A 17,192-nucleotide genomic window follows, 5' to 3' on the forward strand; every position below is an offset into this window, starting at 1 on the left:
AAACAATGCAACTGATGTAAAAATAAAATGGGTATAAAATGTGCGTATCTAGAGATATGAAGGCTGGGGGGGCACAAAAAGGGGAGGTCTTCCTTTTCATGTTTTTCTGAATTTTTCCAGGTTCTCCCCCCCAAAAATTTTTAGAAAAGAACAGAGGGGAAACAGAAAAAAGGGGGTTGGGTTTTTTTCCCCCAGGCCTTCACGTCTCTATGCATATATCCTCATTCCCTTCAGCACCCTGGTGACGGCATTCTGACTGACTGGAGTATGCCTCTAACTTCCTGTTCCTGGGAGTCCAAGTGGGGAGAGAGCTATTGCACTCATCCTGCTTTTAAGCTTCCAAAAGACTTCTGGATGGCCACTGTAAGAACAGGTGGACTAGATGGGCCTTTGATCTAATCTATCAAAAGTCCTCTTAAGGCCTTAAAAGCTACTGCATGTCATCTAGGAAATGCAGTCTCAGAATGCATGCCAACCATCAAATGTGAAAAAGAAAATATTACTTCATGGCAGCTGCCATACACTATTTAGTATTTAGACTATTTAGACATAGTATTTACTATGTCCCATTTTGTCAAATATTAAAGTCAAATAGTGTGAGATGCCAAATACAGAACTAAATCCTACTCCAAGTAGACCTATCAAAATTAATAGACCTACATTAGTCACGTCCATTAATTTCAATGTGTCTACTATGAGTAGGACCAACACTGGATCCAACCCTAAATATTTGGAGAATATTTTTGCCAAACAATCAAGTATTTAGGGAATAGGTGGATATTCAACATCCACATTCACAGAGGAGAATTTGGAGATGCAAATTTATTTTAGCTCCCATACTTTTTAAGACACACACACAAGGCACAAGCCTACCAATTTGTTCTTGGATGGCTGGAAAGTGTAATTTTTCTCAAGTCATGCTCCATCTTCTGTTTGTTTATTTGAAGACTGCTAGCATGTCTCCTCTTAATCGTCTCTTTGCCTGGCTAAACATGCCCAGCTCTTTCAACCGTTCCTCACAGGACTCGGTTTCCAGACCCCTCACTGACCTGGGTGACCTTCTCTGGACACGCTCCAGGTTATGAATGTCCTTTGTTGGTGTGTTAATGGCAAGAAAAAGGAATTAACTGGTTTTGTGGCATCACGTTTGAAAGTGACTTGCACAAAAAGAGGAGCTTACGGCAGGAGAAAATGCTGGCGCATTTCAAAAAGGACAGTTCCCTGATCATGGGGGTGGTGTGACAATCTTGGGGGAAATATATCTAGTAGTGTTAACTATCAGATTAGCAGCAGCAGCAGCAGCAGTAGTGGTAGTATATAAGTATTCATTGGTTTGTGGGCAGCACAATCCAGTAACACAACTGTACACAATTAAAGCATTGCTAGGACATGATGTTAGGGTGCCTCACAGAGCAGGGCACCATCTTATAGAGATGTGGGCGTGTCATTTGGGGCAGCCCAAATCTTATTTGGAGGTGAACATGCCCAGTTCCTTATTCATTAATACTTATATCGGCAATTAGTGGCATGAAGACAGCAGACTCAAATGCACTGGAGGTTGGTTCATAAGGGTAAATGGGGTGTTGTCCCGCCAACCTCATTCTCAGCCAGAGGGGGGGCTCTTATTTCCAGTCCAACGGGTGCCGCTGGCTGGCATCTTCCTCTTCCTTAGTCTCAGTCCCCTTGTAGAATTCAGCAGGGAGGCAGATGGGAACAGAACTAGAATGAGTTGGCTCCGCCTCTCATTGGCTCTGGATCCACCTACTGTTGGTCTCCCTGGCTTCTGCCCAAACAGTCCCAGTTGACACCAACCACCATTGCTCAAGTGTACCACGCCAAAATAAAACATGGTCCTGTACAAGAAGCTAGGAAATCTCATAAGAGGCAGTCTCCCAGTGCTGTGACATCTGAGACACCTGCAGCAAGATTGAGATGCCTACAGAAAGAATGCTGGTGCATCTCAAAGAAGACAGCTTCCTAGGCATGGAGGAATCAATGCTTTTTCGGGGTTGGTGGTGATGGAAGTTTCCATATCCTGTTTAGATTGCTGCTGCATCTCTCTGCATCAGTGCAATCAAGAGCTTGGAATCAGGAAAAATGAACTGAGAACTAGGAACCATTTTCTGCCTTGTGCTATATATATTTTTTTTCAAGGAAGCATTCAAGGGGCAAATGACAGGGATATAGGAAGCTGCCTTATACTGAGCGGGCCATTGGGTCTATCAAGACTGTCTACACTGACTGGCAGTGGCTGTCCAGGGTTTCCAGCAGGAGTTTCTCCTGGCTCTATCTAGAGATGAATTTCATCCACTCTTGGAGGAGTTGCCCATTTTATCTCTGAATGAGCCACAACTCTGGAGTTGTGTCCTCAGAATTGTCTGCATGGACTCTCTTGGCCCTACTGAGAGATGCCAGGGATTGAACCTCGGACTTCCTGCATGCAAAGCAGATGCTCTTCCGCTAAGCTGTGGTCCTTCTCCAATGTCTTTAATGTCTCCCTGGGGAGGGAGTTCTATAGATGGGGTGCTGCCATGGAGAAGACTGTCTCAAAATCACTGTCCCACAGGCCATCAGTGGCACACCTCCCCCTCAACCTCAAAGGATAGGCTGGTTGGGTGAAGCGTTATTTTATGTACTTGAGCCCCAAGCCATTTAACGTTTTGTTTACCAGGACCTTGAATAGCTTGATAGGTAATGGCTGGACCAAGGTCATTCGTGGACTTCATGGCTTAGTAGGGACTTCAGTCAGAGGTTTATGACCACCATAGACCAGCATGAGCATCACTAAATCGACATGTAAAACATTAAATTGATATGTGGGGATTTGAACCCGGGTCCCCACATCATTACACAACACTGGCTTGCAGCTGATATCAGTACCAAAGATCACAAGAATTACTTGTTTTCTGAAAAAGAACACAAGTGCAATTGTCAGCCATTAATAAGGGACACAAGCCACTGGGAGTGGTCTTTTTTTATGAAAAGAATTGGAAAGAGCTTTTAAATGCTGCTTAAACAGGATAATAGCCCCACCCTCCAGATGCTTTTATCCCTGTATATATATAATAACAAAAAGACACAGGGATCTCTTTTATCTCTTGAGAAACATATGTTCATGGAAGGAGAGGTTTAGATAGCCTTTTCCTCCCACTTCTCCTCGGCTCATTCTGAAGCAATTTTGCATCTTGGAAATGTCATAAATCGCAGCCTGTAATTATACATAGGAAGTTGCCTTATACCGAGTCAAGTCATTGGTATAGCTCAGTGTCGTGCACACTGACCGTCAGCCACTCTCCTATGACCTACTGCATGCAAAGCATATGCTGTCACTGAGCTATAGCCCTTACCTAGTCAATATAATACCCTTCTATTGAAATGGAGCCCTTGTAGTTCTGTCTCTTTTTTTCAGCTTCAGTTCTTCATCTGTAAAATGGGAGTCATGAGTTGCCTTATAGGTATAAAGCTTTTTAACAGGAGACTTTTATTTTTATGTAGCGTCTAAAAGACTGCAAAGCCAGTTGGGACACAGCTGAGTGGTAGAGGATCTGCACTGCATGTACCGATCTCTGGTTCAGTCCCTGGCATCTCCAGGTAGGACTGAGAGAGACTCCTGCCTGAAATCCTGGAGAGCTACTGCCAATCTGTGTAGACAGCACTGAACTTGATGGACCAATGGTCTGACTCATGTTAAGGTAGTTTTCTATGCTCCAACTTCCAAATCTCCCTGAAAAGAAAAGAAAAATTGTCACTTTATCATCAACCATCATTTCAGCATGTTTGTAATATTAACTAAACCTTATGTCTTCAATCTTTTATACAGCTCATGTGTGGAAATGCTTTCTCGTCGGCTTTACCTTTAACTATTGTTGTTGTGGTTATGTGCCTTCAAGTCAATTATGACTTATGGCGACCCTATGAATCAGTGACCTCCAAGAGCATCTGTTATAACCACCCTGTTCAGATCTTGTAAGTTCAGGTCTGTGACTTCCTTTTTGGAATCAATCCAGCTCTTGTTTGGCCTTCCTCTTTTTCTACTCCCTTCTGTTTTTCCCAGCATTATTGTCTTTTCCAGTGAATCATGTCTTCTCATGATATGTCCAAAGTCTATAGCACACATTAAAACACCATCTTTTTGAAGAACAGTGTTTTACAAGAAAGATGTTGCTTGAACCAGGGTTGGGTGCAGGTTAAAAAGGAGTTCCTATTGGGAAAGCATATGAATCCAGGATCCCTTCGATAGGTAACCTGTGGTCCACCAGATGTTGTTGGACTCCAACTCCCATCATTCCCAGCCAGCATGGACATTGGTTAGGAATAACAAGAGCTGTAGTCCAGCAGCATCTGGAAGACCACAGGGTCCCCCAATCCTGATCCACATCAGCCCCAGCTAGCTTGCCCAAAGGTCAAGAACGATGGAAGTCACTGCCCAGCAACATCTGGAGCGCCACAGGTCCTCCTTCCCCTAAACATGTCCATTTGGGTTCCCAAGCCTACTTTACCACAGTAAACAGTGGTTTTTCAAAACAGCTTACATGATGAACCTTGTTCCTCCTCCCTTCCTTCTGTCCATTCCCATTTGCTAGAGGGAAAGGTGTGCCCCTTCCCCCGTCTTCTGTAGCTGGAGGCGTTTTCCACTGGACCCTGGGAGATGGCTCCTACCTTGCAATGCCTTTGTTAGAAATGCATTGCGTGCAGCTTTGGAATGTGAAGGAAAGCTCTGACGGGGAGTCGGAATAGCGGGACCCCGAGTTTCCCCAGTGACGGGGTCAAAACACACCCGCTCTGCAAGTTTTAAGTATGCAAGAGGACAGCATTAGGTTCCATGCAGCTTCTTGCCGATAGATTAGGAAGAAAAGCACAGGATCTTCCGGGGGGGGGAGAGCTCTCCGTCTCTACCGTTCCGTTTTCCCTTCCTCTTTGGATCCCCCTCCCTTCCTTCTTTTGTTGTCCTCTGCCATTCTAGAGGGAGGGACGGAGGGGGAGTTCAGGGACAGTTGACTCACTCCAGACGATCAAATTCCGCGATCAGCCAGCAGCCTCTCTCCTTCTCCCAAAAGCCCACCCTGGGGTGTCTCAGCTGTGGGATGAAGTCTTAATAATAATAATAATAATAATAATAATAATAATAATAATAATTGAAAGCACGCTCTTTATTTGGCTCTCGACGGCTCCGTCTCTCTCAACCCAAGAGCTATGTCGGAGCTGCTGCCGGGTCTCAATTTCTCCAGCGGCTCAGCCGCGCTGGGCAACGGCTGCGCGGCGGGCGAAGAGCGGCACTTTCAGCACCACGGACAGTTCTCCGCGCCCGTCTCCGTTGTCTTAGCCGCGCTCATGGGGCTCGTGGTTCTCATCACGGTCTTGGGCAACGCGTTGGTCATCTTGGCTTTCGTGGTGGACAACAGCCTGAGGACTCAAGGGAATTTCTTCTTCCTCAACTTGGCCATTGCTGATCTTTTAGTAGGTGAGTGAAGCCAGGGAGCTGCCAGCAATCAACAGCTTGAGTTTTGGGCATGGGACAGGGAATACAGAGAATGGGATCCAGTGGAGTGAAATCAGGGTCCAAGCTTCACCTCTTTGAGCAAGGGAATGTATCTCAGCCTCAGGTCCCCATCTGGAGGAGGGGGAAACAATTCTATATGAACTTCCCCAAGGTTTAAAGTCAGCCAATGGGACTCTGCTTCAACGTCCAACTTACTGGGAAGTGTGACTGACTTCCAGGACAAACAGAGGTTTCTGGGTTGTGGCTGCACAGTAAGAGAACACTCGTTTGCTAGTCATTTATTACCCTCTTTAATATGGCCCTCTAAACAAGTGTGGACAATCTAGTTTTGCTGGGCTTTTGGAACAGAGTCTCTTTTGATTAGTTTTACCCTTTACTGCTGATCTACTATTGCTTATTTTATTTTCAAAAATATGGATTTTTTTTCTATTAGACTATTTTAATATTGATAGTTTAATTGTTTTAATGCAATTATTTACTTGGACAACACTTTGGAAAAATTAACACACACACACATATACACACACATACTCACACCAGTAGTGTAGTGGCAAATTCAGAAGTGCAGGGTCTCTTCATGATAGGCACAGCCACACACCCTTCCCCCCTTTTTTGTTGCTGGGTTGAGAATTAGATCCCTTGTTAATGCTTTATGCCATAACAACATACATCCTTAGGAGCTAATAAGCATGAAAGGGGGGAAGTGTTAGCTACTGTGAAGAGTCTTCTCAGTGGCTGACTCACCTCCTTTTACTATGATTGGCTCCAATCAGCAAAACGGACAAGGAAGAATGTTAGAAGACTCTTCACAATGGCTAACACACTCCCCTTTCACACTGATTGGCTCATGGGATGCTGGAGACATAGGGACCCTGCTGGGACCCTGCTCCCAAAAATATAAGGAGTCTATGACCCCCTGAGACCCTGGACCATTACACCCCTGATACACACACAAACACGTTTAAATTACAAAATCAGTGCAGTGTAGTGGTTAGCATGTCAGACTAAGCTCAAAGAAACCCATGTTCAAAACTTCACTCATCTATGAAGCTCATTGGGATGGTGACCTTGGATCAGTCACTATATTTCAACTCTACCTAACTAACAGGGTTGTTGTGAGGGTTAAATTGGACCAGGGCAGGAGAGAGTACTATGTCTGCTGCCCTGAGCTCTTTGGAGAGAAGATAGGATATAAATGCAATAAATAAATACTGTATAAAATAAAGAACCATAATACATGATGATGATGGTTTTAGTGAAGATGAACCCCCAAGATTAAACACTTTGCAAAATGAATGCATTATATCGATGAGATACAGGTAACTATAGTCAAGATTGCATCCATGCTTCTTTTGAGATGGCACCTGCATGGCTTTATCTCTTTCAGTCTCAGTCCATCAGTTATGCAAGTGGGGAAAGGGACTTAGGTATTGGTAAGTGCAAACAATATTAGAAAGCGTTTTTACATATGCATTATATAAGTGCTCAACATTAAAAGGTATTGGGTAGTATTCATCAACTAGATGAAGTCAATAGACATGATTAACTTATGTTCATTAATTTAAATAGGTCTGCTCTGAGTAGGACTTAGTTGAATACAACCCTTGGTTAATATTATATGGGCAAACTCATGGCTTGTAGCTGTATCAAAAGAAATGACATTGGGTTGCTTTTCCCTCTCAATAAGGATTGAAAGGTGGTTTTTATTTTTATGTGGAATCTAATCTATTGCATTATCTGGGATAAGAAAGGACTTTCCTCTCAAGAGTGATTAGCTGGTTTCTTATTACCATGTAAGACATGAGATCCCTCACATATTTCAGTCATCAAGCATGTGCTGAATTAAATATTTTAGGATGCCTTGGACATAGTACACTTTAATAGCACTGGCTGTCTGCTTGCAGCAGACGATAATCTGGAGAAAACAGACTGTGTGTATTTTTGTAGTGAAAGCCATGGAAACCGCTTGTTTCATCCAATATGTACACCAAGAAGCCAATACCAGAACATTATTTTTTTCCTTTCCTACACAGGATGGAAAATACACTCTGGAAATGACATGCATTGCAATTCATAAGCATGGACACATGCATACACACGCACACACACACACACACCATAGGATTTGTCCCTAATTCATTCTCAGTGTTTAACTGTGGCAGATTCCACATTGCTAGGGAGGTGTCTCAAGATGATTTTCAGACCTGCAGTTCTTTGAGAATAGATGTATGAATTCATCTGTTGTTTTATACTACAGTACACCAACACCATTCTTAAATCTGTTTGTTTTTAAAAGGAAAATGGTCAGAGCAAGGAGGAGGGAATGACTGTATCAAAAAGAGAGACTAGATCCAAAGGAGGCCAGAACTTGTTATTATACAGCCACTAGAGTGGCTGTATACTATAGCCAGCATGGATTTTTCACATTCCGCAATGTTAAATTGAAAATACCCCCATGCCATTGTGATGCTTCCCATAAGCTCATTTCAAAGTAAAACCTTAGAAAACCTATAGTCCTGAACTCAGAAACTCTTTCTTAACAACCCTCTCAATTTTCATGGTGATACTCAAAACAGTCAGAGAGAATAGAGAGTTCAAAGTCTAAAAAGAGAGGGAAAAACCCAGGAGCCCTTTTGGACTTTTTTCTCTGAGAGTTCTCGTAATCTGTTGAAATTTATTAAAAATCAGCCATGTTCACAGAGTACCTGTAATCCTGATACTGACCTTGCCCCATACTCTGACCTTCATCTTCTGCAGTTTAAAAGTTAAAAAAAAAAAGGCTGGCTGATTTTTAATTAATTAATTTAAGAAATTTTGGCTTGAAGCCAATGATAATATGGGGCATGCTCAGTAAGAACCATTCTTACTGTTCTAAAAGCCAGATTCACAGCTGCTTGGCTTGCCTAATCAGGGGGCCACACCCACACCAGACTTTGATTTCATTTGAGACAGTCATGGCTTCCCTCAAGGAATCCTGGGAAGTGCAGTTTGTGAAGGATGCTGACAGGAGACTCCTATTCCCCTGAGAGAATGGTTTAACAGTCAACCACTCTGATTGAAGGTCTGTGAGGGGAACAGAAATTGTGTTTGCATTTTGACAAATTTGTAGGGCAGTACAATATCTCAGAGAGGAGGTCAGGTCTCCTGCTCCCCAGTGCATTCACTATAGCTGCCCAATTTCACTGCTTTTTAAAGTTTGATATATCTATGGGCTATAGGTACGTTCTTAAACCTCAAGGTTTTTTGCCTATTTGTGAATATACTGTAATTCATTTAAAATATTTCCAAGCCACTGCTCCACTGCAGTTTCTAACAATATAAACAAAATAAATATATAAAACCAAAATAATTAGTAGATCACATGTAACCAACAAAGACACTCAGTAAAACCATAAAATCACAGAAATAATTATATAAAAGAAAAATACAGCAGCAACGAACAAATGAGGTTTTGAGGCTTTCTTTTAAAGGCCTGCAATGATGGAGTCTGATGTATTGCCACAGGAACTGAGTTCACAAGTGTGGGACCACCACAAGGAAACTCTCTTCTTTGTGCCAGCTTATCTCATTGCTCTCACAGGCATTCATACAATTAAGCCCTCTGGAGTGTACAGACAGGCTGCTGTGGGAGAAGGCAATCTTTCAGATAACTTGGTCGCAAACTGCCCGGGGCTTTAAAGGTCAATGACAGCAATTTAAATTGGGTCCCAAAATGCATGGGCAACCAGTGCAACTGATACAATATAGGCATTACTTGTTCCAACTGCCTGGACCCTATCAGCACCTGGGCAGCTGCATTTTGCGCCTGTTGAAGTTTTCAGAAACTCCATGTAGAGCACATTGCAGCAGTCCAGCCTGGATGTTACTAATGCAAGAATAGATTTGTGTCTGTTGTCAAACTTGGCCCACAGTGAGATAATCATCTGGCCTACCGGACAGAGCTACTTCCCCATCCCCACCTTAACTATTCAGACAAAATGTCTACAGGTTCTCAAGTGATACATGGCTGTACCACCTCACAATTCATGATTTACGGGGTGGGGGTAGGAGATTGGAATTGGGATTTGTTTGTTTGTTTGAAAGTACTTCCACGTTAAAAAAAAAACTGCCTCATATTAGAAAGCTAGGCTATGGCTGTCTCACCAATGTTGTGTCTCCTGGTCAATATCCACAGGTGGCTTTTGCATCCCTCTGTACATCCCTTACATTCTGACAGGTGAATGGAAGTTTGGGAAAGACTTGTGCAAGCTCTGGCTGGTGGTGGATTACCTGGTGTGCACCGCCTCTGTCTTCAACATTGTTTTGATTAGCTTCGACAGATTCATCTCTGTTACTAAGGCGGTAAGGAACACTCTTTTCTACTGAACAGTGAGCTTCCTACCTCCTTCCAGAATTCAAGGGCTGCTCATGTCCCAAGTGGGAGGAGGGGAGACGCCTGAGCATAGCACTGATACCAAAGGGGTGTAATATCAGCAGCCCCAGAAAGTTGCTTCCTCTGTTCTCCAGTTACTCCATCAAATGTACAAATTCCCATTATCCATGCCTTCCAATGATCAAAAATCAGTCGTGTGCTGGGTAGCTCTAAAGGGGTGGGGTGGGCGACCTTTATTTTCCTTTGAAGGCCAAATTCTCTTGGGAGTAATGCATTGGGGTCTGCATAACAGATGATGAGGCCAGAGTCAAAAGTAAGTAGGGCCAGAATTAAGAGTAGGTGGAGCCACTCCCTCCCCCTCTCTCCACCATCCCCTTTTCTTTCTCTTTCTGCCACCCCTTTTTCTTTCTTTCTTCACCCCTCCTCTCTCTTTCTTGCCACTCCATTTTCTTTCTTAGTCAGCTAGGACTGAATTTATCCTCTTTCACAGGTAACAGACGCAATTTTGCAGGTAGTTTAGAGGCACTTAGAAATGGTCTAAAGTGGTTGTTGCCCACTCTTTTTTTTACATGGCAGCCAAAATCCAAGACTGAGTCCTCCGAATGTAGAATTCAGCAATATTCTTGTTCTAAAGTCTAGGAAAGTGTGCTTGGTGTCTATGTATCAGTTTTGTTGGACAGGGAATTTAAATTTTAAGCTCCCCATAGCTCAGAGTGGGCAACAACCATTTTCGACCATCCTTTTATGCCTCTAAACTACCTGCAAAGGTGCATCTGTTAGCTCTGAAAGAGGATAAATTCATTAAACTGTCATAGTAGCTGACTGTCTATCTCTCTCTGCCACCTCCTTTCCCCCCTTTCCCCCTCCCCTTGCTACCCACATGAGATTAGCCCAAGGGCCACAAGAAATTAGGATAGGGGGCACATGTGGTCTTAGGGCTGCAGGTCGCCTGACCCTGCTCTAGATCCTTGTCAATACAATTTCAGGGTCGCACCCTCCCCTTGGATGTGCTAGGTGACCTTTAGGGATCTCTGAGAGCTATACCTGTATGTAGCAAGACCAACTTCATTCTGGACTTGTTCCATCGTTGAGATCACTTTCACTGTACCAAAGAGCCTGCTATGGAAGGAAGCACTTTTATTCCATTTCTTTCCCCAACATTTTGTTCACAATTTCCTCTAGATATTACTTTTAGCCTGCACTGCCCTATGATAATGGGATGCATGCTGTGCAGCTTTGATTTTTTTTTCCCTTTGGAAAATATCCTCCCCTCCTCCCCCGTCCCCACCACCACTAGCATATAAACACACACCAGAGTGGAAAGCAAAGCTGCTGGAGTGCTCGCATTTCATCCACACAGCGGTGAACATTTTGATCCAAAAGACAGCCACGAGAAGCCACTTCTCAAAGCAAAGATTTGCCCTTCTGCTGTAACTTGAATATCAGGAGCCTTCTTGAATTCATCTATACCAGAACCTGCAGCTAAAAGACTTCCACTCGTGGGTGTTCAATTTGCCTCCACCCACCCACAGAATTGTCTCTGGGGACCATAGCTGCCCCCCCAACTCTCCCATAGCTTGTTTACTTGCTGTTCATTTTCTGCAAATGCCACACAGCTCCTCCTCCTCCTGTCCAAAGGCCTCTGTGACTTTCCCCCACTCCCTGCTTCCTCCTTTTTTGACATTCAAACCATCTTTCCTTATTCTTTCCCTGTTCTGCTCCACTTCATCTAGCTATTCTGACTCCCAGCTCTCTACCCGCTAAGCATCAGAGCCTTTGGCAACACTGCAAGGCAAACACAATTGCCCTTTCTTCCCATGTGGCTCCTACTGATCCTTCGGGTGGCCATGTGTCCTACTTTACAGTGGACAGTCCAGCATATGAAGGAGTCCTCTGTTTGAAAGACTGTGTTTGCTCCAAGAAGGGGTGTAGCCATCCAGGCTCTTGGGGGGTCTTAGACCCTTTACTTTTTGGCAGCAGGTTCCCAACAGGATCCCTATGTCTCTAGCACTCTATGAACCAATCAGCATGAAAGGGGAGTGTGCCACTGAGAAGAGTCTTCTAACATGCTTCTTTCCTGCTGATTGGAGCCAATCAGAGTTAAAGGGAGTGAGTCAGCCACTGAGAAGACACTCCCCTTTGCTGCTGATCGGCTCCTGGAGACATCTGTTGTTGTGGGAGAAGGCATAAACAAAGATCTCATTCTCAACCCAGCAGCAAAAAAAATGGGGGAGAGGTATGCCTGTACTCAATTTGCCACTACACTACTGGCTCCAAATATGGCTTAATGATAATGCATTGAGCAGGGGATTGGACTAGATGTCCTTATAGGCCCCTTCCTACTATTCTATGACTCTGTAAAGGGCCCTAAGAAGGGAGCACATCAGAGGGACTTGAAGTTGCCAGACAACAATTAGCACCTGGACAGCAGACTGAGCAGGTACACAGGTCACCTGATTGCAGCTGCCCCCATTGTGGTGAGATGTATTTCTGTTCACCTTATGTTAATTTCTAAATGGACGTATAAACGAGCATGTGCACATTTTATGCAAACCGGTGTCCTCTGTTGGCGATGTCCAAGTGGCCACTCTACTGATCTGAGGCCCGGTGTGAGATTTTAACCTTGGATGGCTTTAAAAAAGGAGCAGGCAAATTCATCGAGGATAAAGCCACTAGTGGCTACTCCCTGCCAGGACTATGTTCTCCCTCCACCATAGGAGGCAGTATGCTTCTGAATCCCACTTGTATGGAATCACAAGCGGTGAGAGCGCCTCCTTGTGGTCTTCCCAGAGGCATCTGGTTGGCCGCAGTGAGAACACGATGGCCTGATTCAGCAAGGCTCTCCTTAAGTTCTTCAGAGGCATTAGCGGAGGCATCTTCACAGTGGAATGGCAGAATGCAGCCAGGGAAAAGCAGGGGAGAAAGGCGAGGAGCAGGGCCAGTGAGGGGTGTGGCCTGGGGAGGGGAGGGTGTCCTTCCTGGGGAAATAAGATGAAATGATTCCAGCCACCCTTTCCTCTGCCCACAAGTAGGATGGAAAATTCCCAGGGGCCATTTGCGCATGGCTGGTGCGCTCCCTCCGTGGTCAGAGACAGTATGGGTCTGAATGCCAGCTGCTGGGGAATGCAAGGGGGGAGAGTGCTGTTTTATTTATTTTTATTTATTTATTAAATTTATTAGTCGCCCATCTGGCTGGTTATCCAGCCACTCTGGGCGACGTACAGCATAAAAACATACAAATGCATTAAAACATTAAAATCTCAAACAGTAGTAATACTCATGCCCCATTTTGGATCTTCCCATTGGCATCTGAATGGCCACTGTGAGAATAGGATGCTTAACTAGATGAGCCACTGGCCTGATGCAGCAAGGCTCTTAAGTTCCGAAGCCATCCATTACTGATCAACCTTTTTCTCTTATAACCTTTCTCTTCTTTTTCTCAACCTCTGCCTTCATGTATATGTCACTCAGCGTCCTGATTCCCTCACATCACTAGTTTCTCTGCCCTTTTCATTCAGCACCTCATCATCGCCTCTGTCCTGCAGGATGGGTTGGTGCATGGGCTGATTGTCTCTCACGCACAGACAAAGGAAGTATAAAAGAAAATAAAGCAGAATTCATTAGGCAACAGGGGTCTTGAAGCTTCTTGGACCAGCAGGCACCCTTGGAATGTGGAGAAAGTGGGGAGGGCACTGTCACAAAAATGGCTGTCATGAGGAAGGGGGTATGCCCATTCACAAAAACAGCTGCTGTGGTAGGAGCGGCCAGTTGCAACATCCATGTCACAGAAGGCAAGTTGGCAAAGTTAACAGCAACTAGCCCCAGAAACTGAGTACAAGGCAGAGATCAGGCTGGAGTTCCAGAATACAGACACTCCTTTGAAACCAGTTTTCTTCTCTAAGAGAATGATTAGGCATCGATGAGGCTGCCTGTATACGTGTGGAAGCGGTACTGTTGGAAAGCGAGATGGGATGAAAGGTTGTAGATGGCCCACCAGGAGGAGAGTTCCCCTATCTCAAATTCTTCTTCCTCAGAGGTACTGTATTAAGGAATGTTGCTGCCTACCTCTGCTGTAAGCAGGCCTCAGTGCCTTTGAAACAGCCATTTCACCAATCCCAGACCTCTTCTCAGACCTAATTGCATCGTCACACTAAAGGAGCAGGACGACTATTGTCAAACTTAACAAGGCTGCATGCAGAAATGCTAAGAATTAGCCTCCAGCTGAGAGCAATGCCATCCTATAAGCACTCCGCTATGTCAAACGCATTTTTGCAAGTATAGTCGTTGTTTGCTACGGCCATACTACCCTCAATACTCCCGATCTCGTCTGATCTCATAAGCTAAGCAGGGTCAGGCTCGGTTAGTACTTGGATGGGAGACCGCCTGGGAATACCAGGTGCCATAGACTTAGAGGAAGGCAGTGGTAAACCACCTCTGAATGCCTCTTACCATGAAAATCCTATGAATATATCCGAAAAAGATTCATAGGGTTGCCATAAGTCGTAATCGACTTGAAGGCATATAACAAGAACAAGAAGTCATTGTTTGACACTTTGTCCTACCTTTCCTCCTAGGTGAGTTACAGAGCTCAGAAGGGAATGACCAGGAACACAGTGGTGAAAATGATCATGGTGTGGATCACAGCTTTTCTCCTTTACGGTCCAGCAATCATCAGCTGGGAGTACATTGCCCAGCAAAGCATCCTACCGGAGAAGGAGTGTTATGCCGAGTTCTTCTACAATTGGTACTTCCTCATGATCGCTTCCACAATAGAGTTCTTCACCCCTTTCATCAGCGTCACCTACTTCAACTTAAGCATTTATTTCAATATTAGGAAGAGGACACCTGTAAGGACCAAGATGCTGGCACCCAGCCGCAGGGATGGAGAAACCCGCTCCCAAAGGAAGAAACGTGAACATGCCATCTTTTTTATGAATGTGAACCGGAAGAGAAATGAGAGGGCCAGCAACCTCTCACCTACTAAGCCTGCAGTTTCAAGGCTCACCCTTTGCAACCTTCAGAGCCAGCCAGCAGATTTCAACATCAATCAAGACCTTCCACCTTTACAAGTGGATCTTCACACAAAGTCCCCGTGGAATGGTTTCTACAAAGCTCTGGAGAGCTGCTCCGTCACCATGAGGAGAGCAGAGGTTGCCAATACCATGGCTAGCCGATTTCGGCTTTCCCGGGATAAAAAAGTGGCCAAATCTTTGGCCATCATTGTTTGCATCTTTGCTTTGTGTTGGGCTCCTTACACACTCCTGATGATCATCAGAGCAGCTTGCCATGGACAGTGCATACACCATGCTCTCTATGAAGCATCATTTTGGCTCCTGTGGCTGAATTCAGCCATCAACCCCATTTTATATCCTTTGTGCCATATGAGTTTCAGAAAAGCATTTTTTAAACTGTTGTGCCCAGGTAAAGCAAAGATTCACCCTAATATGTTTATGTGAGAACATTTAAGATAACATTTTAAGACAGGTATGTTTTGCATCTAAAAAATGAAACACTGACCACACACTTATCTGAACTAAAGGCTAATCCAAGTTAGAAAGATGGCTTTGCAACGCTTTGCCCCGTTACCTGTTGTTTTTTCTGCTGCAGAAATGTACAAAATTCAGCACTGTTTGGGGAAAAGAGAATACTTTGCAATGAATACCCTGCAATGCTAATGAATACTATGAGAACTGACTAGTCCATATTCATTATCAAAGCACAGGGATATTTTTAGGAAGCCTCAACTTGAAAGCAAACCTTGGATGTCTTAAAACTGGAACCTTAATTCTTCAGAAATAGCAGTCAATATAATTCTGTTTGCAATGCTACAGCACACTGCCTATTTGACTCTGCGTGTTTGTGTGCTTAACTGCAGTCCTCCTCCTCCTCCAAGGTTTCTTTAAAGTAGCGGTGAGGAATTGCTGTACAGATGCGGCCCATGGGGCTCCCCATTTGACCCATTTCCTCCCCTCCTTGCCTCTTTCATTGGAGGCAACAGAAGGCTATTTTCAAGCCTAATTGCTGCATCAGGGGAACATTGGGGCGGGGCTGCAGATGAAGAAGATTAACCACAAGCAATTTAGATATGGGGCAGCAAACTTTCACACCAGCTTGAACTTGCATGTTTTTAGCTGCAGGTTCTAGCACAGATGAATTCAGGAAGGCTTCTGATATTCGGTGTATCTTTCCCTTTAACAAGTGGCTACTCATGTCTGTCTGTGTATCAAAACACTCATTACATGTGGATAAAATGTAAGCACTTAAGGAGTGTTTTATGGTGTGTTTTAATGTTGCATTTTATTCACCTCATATCTCAATAAATGAAAAGAGAATGCAACCTGGCACCTTGCTCTAGAGTAGGCATAGCCAACATGGTGCCCTCCAGATGTTTTGGACTACAACTCCCATCAGCCTCAGCTAGCATGGTTAATGGTCAGAGATGGTGCAAGTTGTAGTTCAAAACTTCTGGAGGCCGCCACGTTGGCTATCCCTGCTCTAGAGCACCACACTCTAGAACACGCACACAGAACTTGTCCATATGTAAAGGCCCCTCTGTGTGGCAGGGAAGAGGTTCATGTTCTCAACTGCACATACCACCAATATTGAAACCTGCTCAAAGCAGGAGCTCCATGTGTGCATCACCACAGAGCTTCTGCAGAACGGAAGAGTCACACAGCTTTGTTTCCATGTTCCCTTGCAGCACCCCTATAGGGCCATTTCTCACCAGAGAAGCACCACTACATGTATTCATCTAGGTGTGAATTAGGAGACAAACTGATACTCCGATGCCATTACCAGGAAGGACAGAGCAAGATTCAGGTCAGTTACAATGTTGAGTGGAAATCTATGGAGCACTCAGCAATAGTTGCTGCACTCAGGTGTCCTAGAAACATGGGCAAGTCATCACAGCCGATACTCTTCTTTGCATAGATCATTTCTCTCCTATATACGTAATGCCACCACATATAGCAGGGCTGGGGAACCTAACTTGTGGCTCTCCAGATGTTGTTGGGACTACAATTCCCATAATCCCTGGCCAATGGCCATGCTGGTGGGGGCTGATGTGAGTCGAACAACACCTGGAGGGGCATGGGTTCCCCACCCTTGATAAATAGCTACAAGGACAGGACAGGACAGCATAGCATAGCAAGATGCTCCAGAACAGCAGCTGCTGCACTTCATCAGACTGGGACATCACTTCCTGTACATAATTTTCAAACAATGAAAAGATTAGCAACGCTTCCCACTCAAGCCTGCTGATGTTTCAATGCAACAGACTGCCAATATCTGTGTATTTTTTTTACAGATGCCTCCTGTAGT

General features: G+C 44.5%; 1 protein-coding gene and 1 pseudogene across 1 annotated transcript; both read left to right on the forward strand.

Moving 5' to 3' along the window:
- Positions 1 to 5,193: 5,193 nt before the first annotated feature.
- On the forward strand, positions 5,194 to 16,059 carry LOC133369396 (histamine H3 receptor-like). Its single transcript, XM_061594670.1, has 3 exons — positions 5,194 to 5,461; positions 9,675 to 9,841; positions 14,447 to 16,059. Exons 1-3 carry the CDS (start codon positions 5,194 to 5,196, stop codon positions 15,326 to 15,328), a joined length of 1,317 nt encoding a protein of 438 aa, XP_061450654.1. The 3' UTR covers positions 15,329 to 16,059.
- Positions 14,162 to 14,280, forward strand: LOC133369494 (5S ribosomal RNA; annotated as a pseudogene).
- Positions 16,060 to 17,192: the final 1,133 nt, after the last annotated feature.

Source organism: Rhineura floridana, chromosome 13 (assembly GCF_030035675.1).
Source record: "Rhineura floridana isolate rRhiFlo1 chromosome 13, rRhiFlo1.hap2, whole genome shotgun sequence".
Taxonomy (NCBI): domain Eukaryota; kingdom Metazoa; phylum Chordata; class Lepidosauria; order Squamata; family Rhineuridae; genus Rhineura; species Rhineura floridana.

Excerpts from the sequence above, each read along its gene's own strand:
- LOC133369396 (XM_061594670.1), top strand. The coding sequence starts at position 5,194 with ATGTCGGAGCTGCTGCCGGGTCTCAATTTCTCCAGCGGCTCAGCCGCG. Across the intron at positions 5,462-9,674 it reads CATTGCTGATCTTTTAGTAG|GTGGCTTTTGCATCCCTCTG; the intron begins GTGAGTGAAGCC and ends CAATATCCACAG. Across the intron at positions 9,842-14,446 it reads TCATCTCTGTTACTAAGGCG|GTGAGTTACAGAGCTCAGAA; the intron begins GTAAGGAACACT and ends CTTTCCTCCTAG.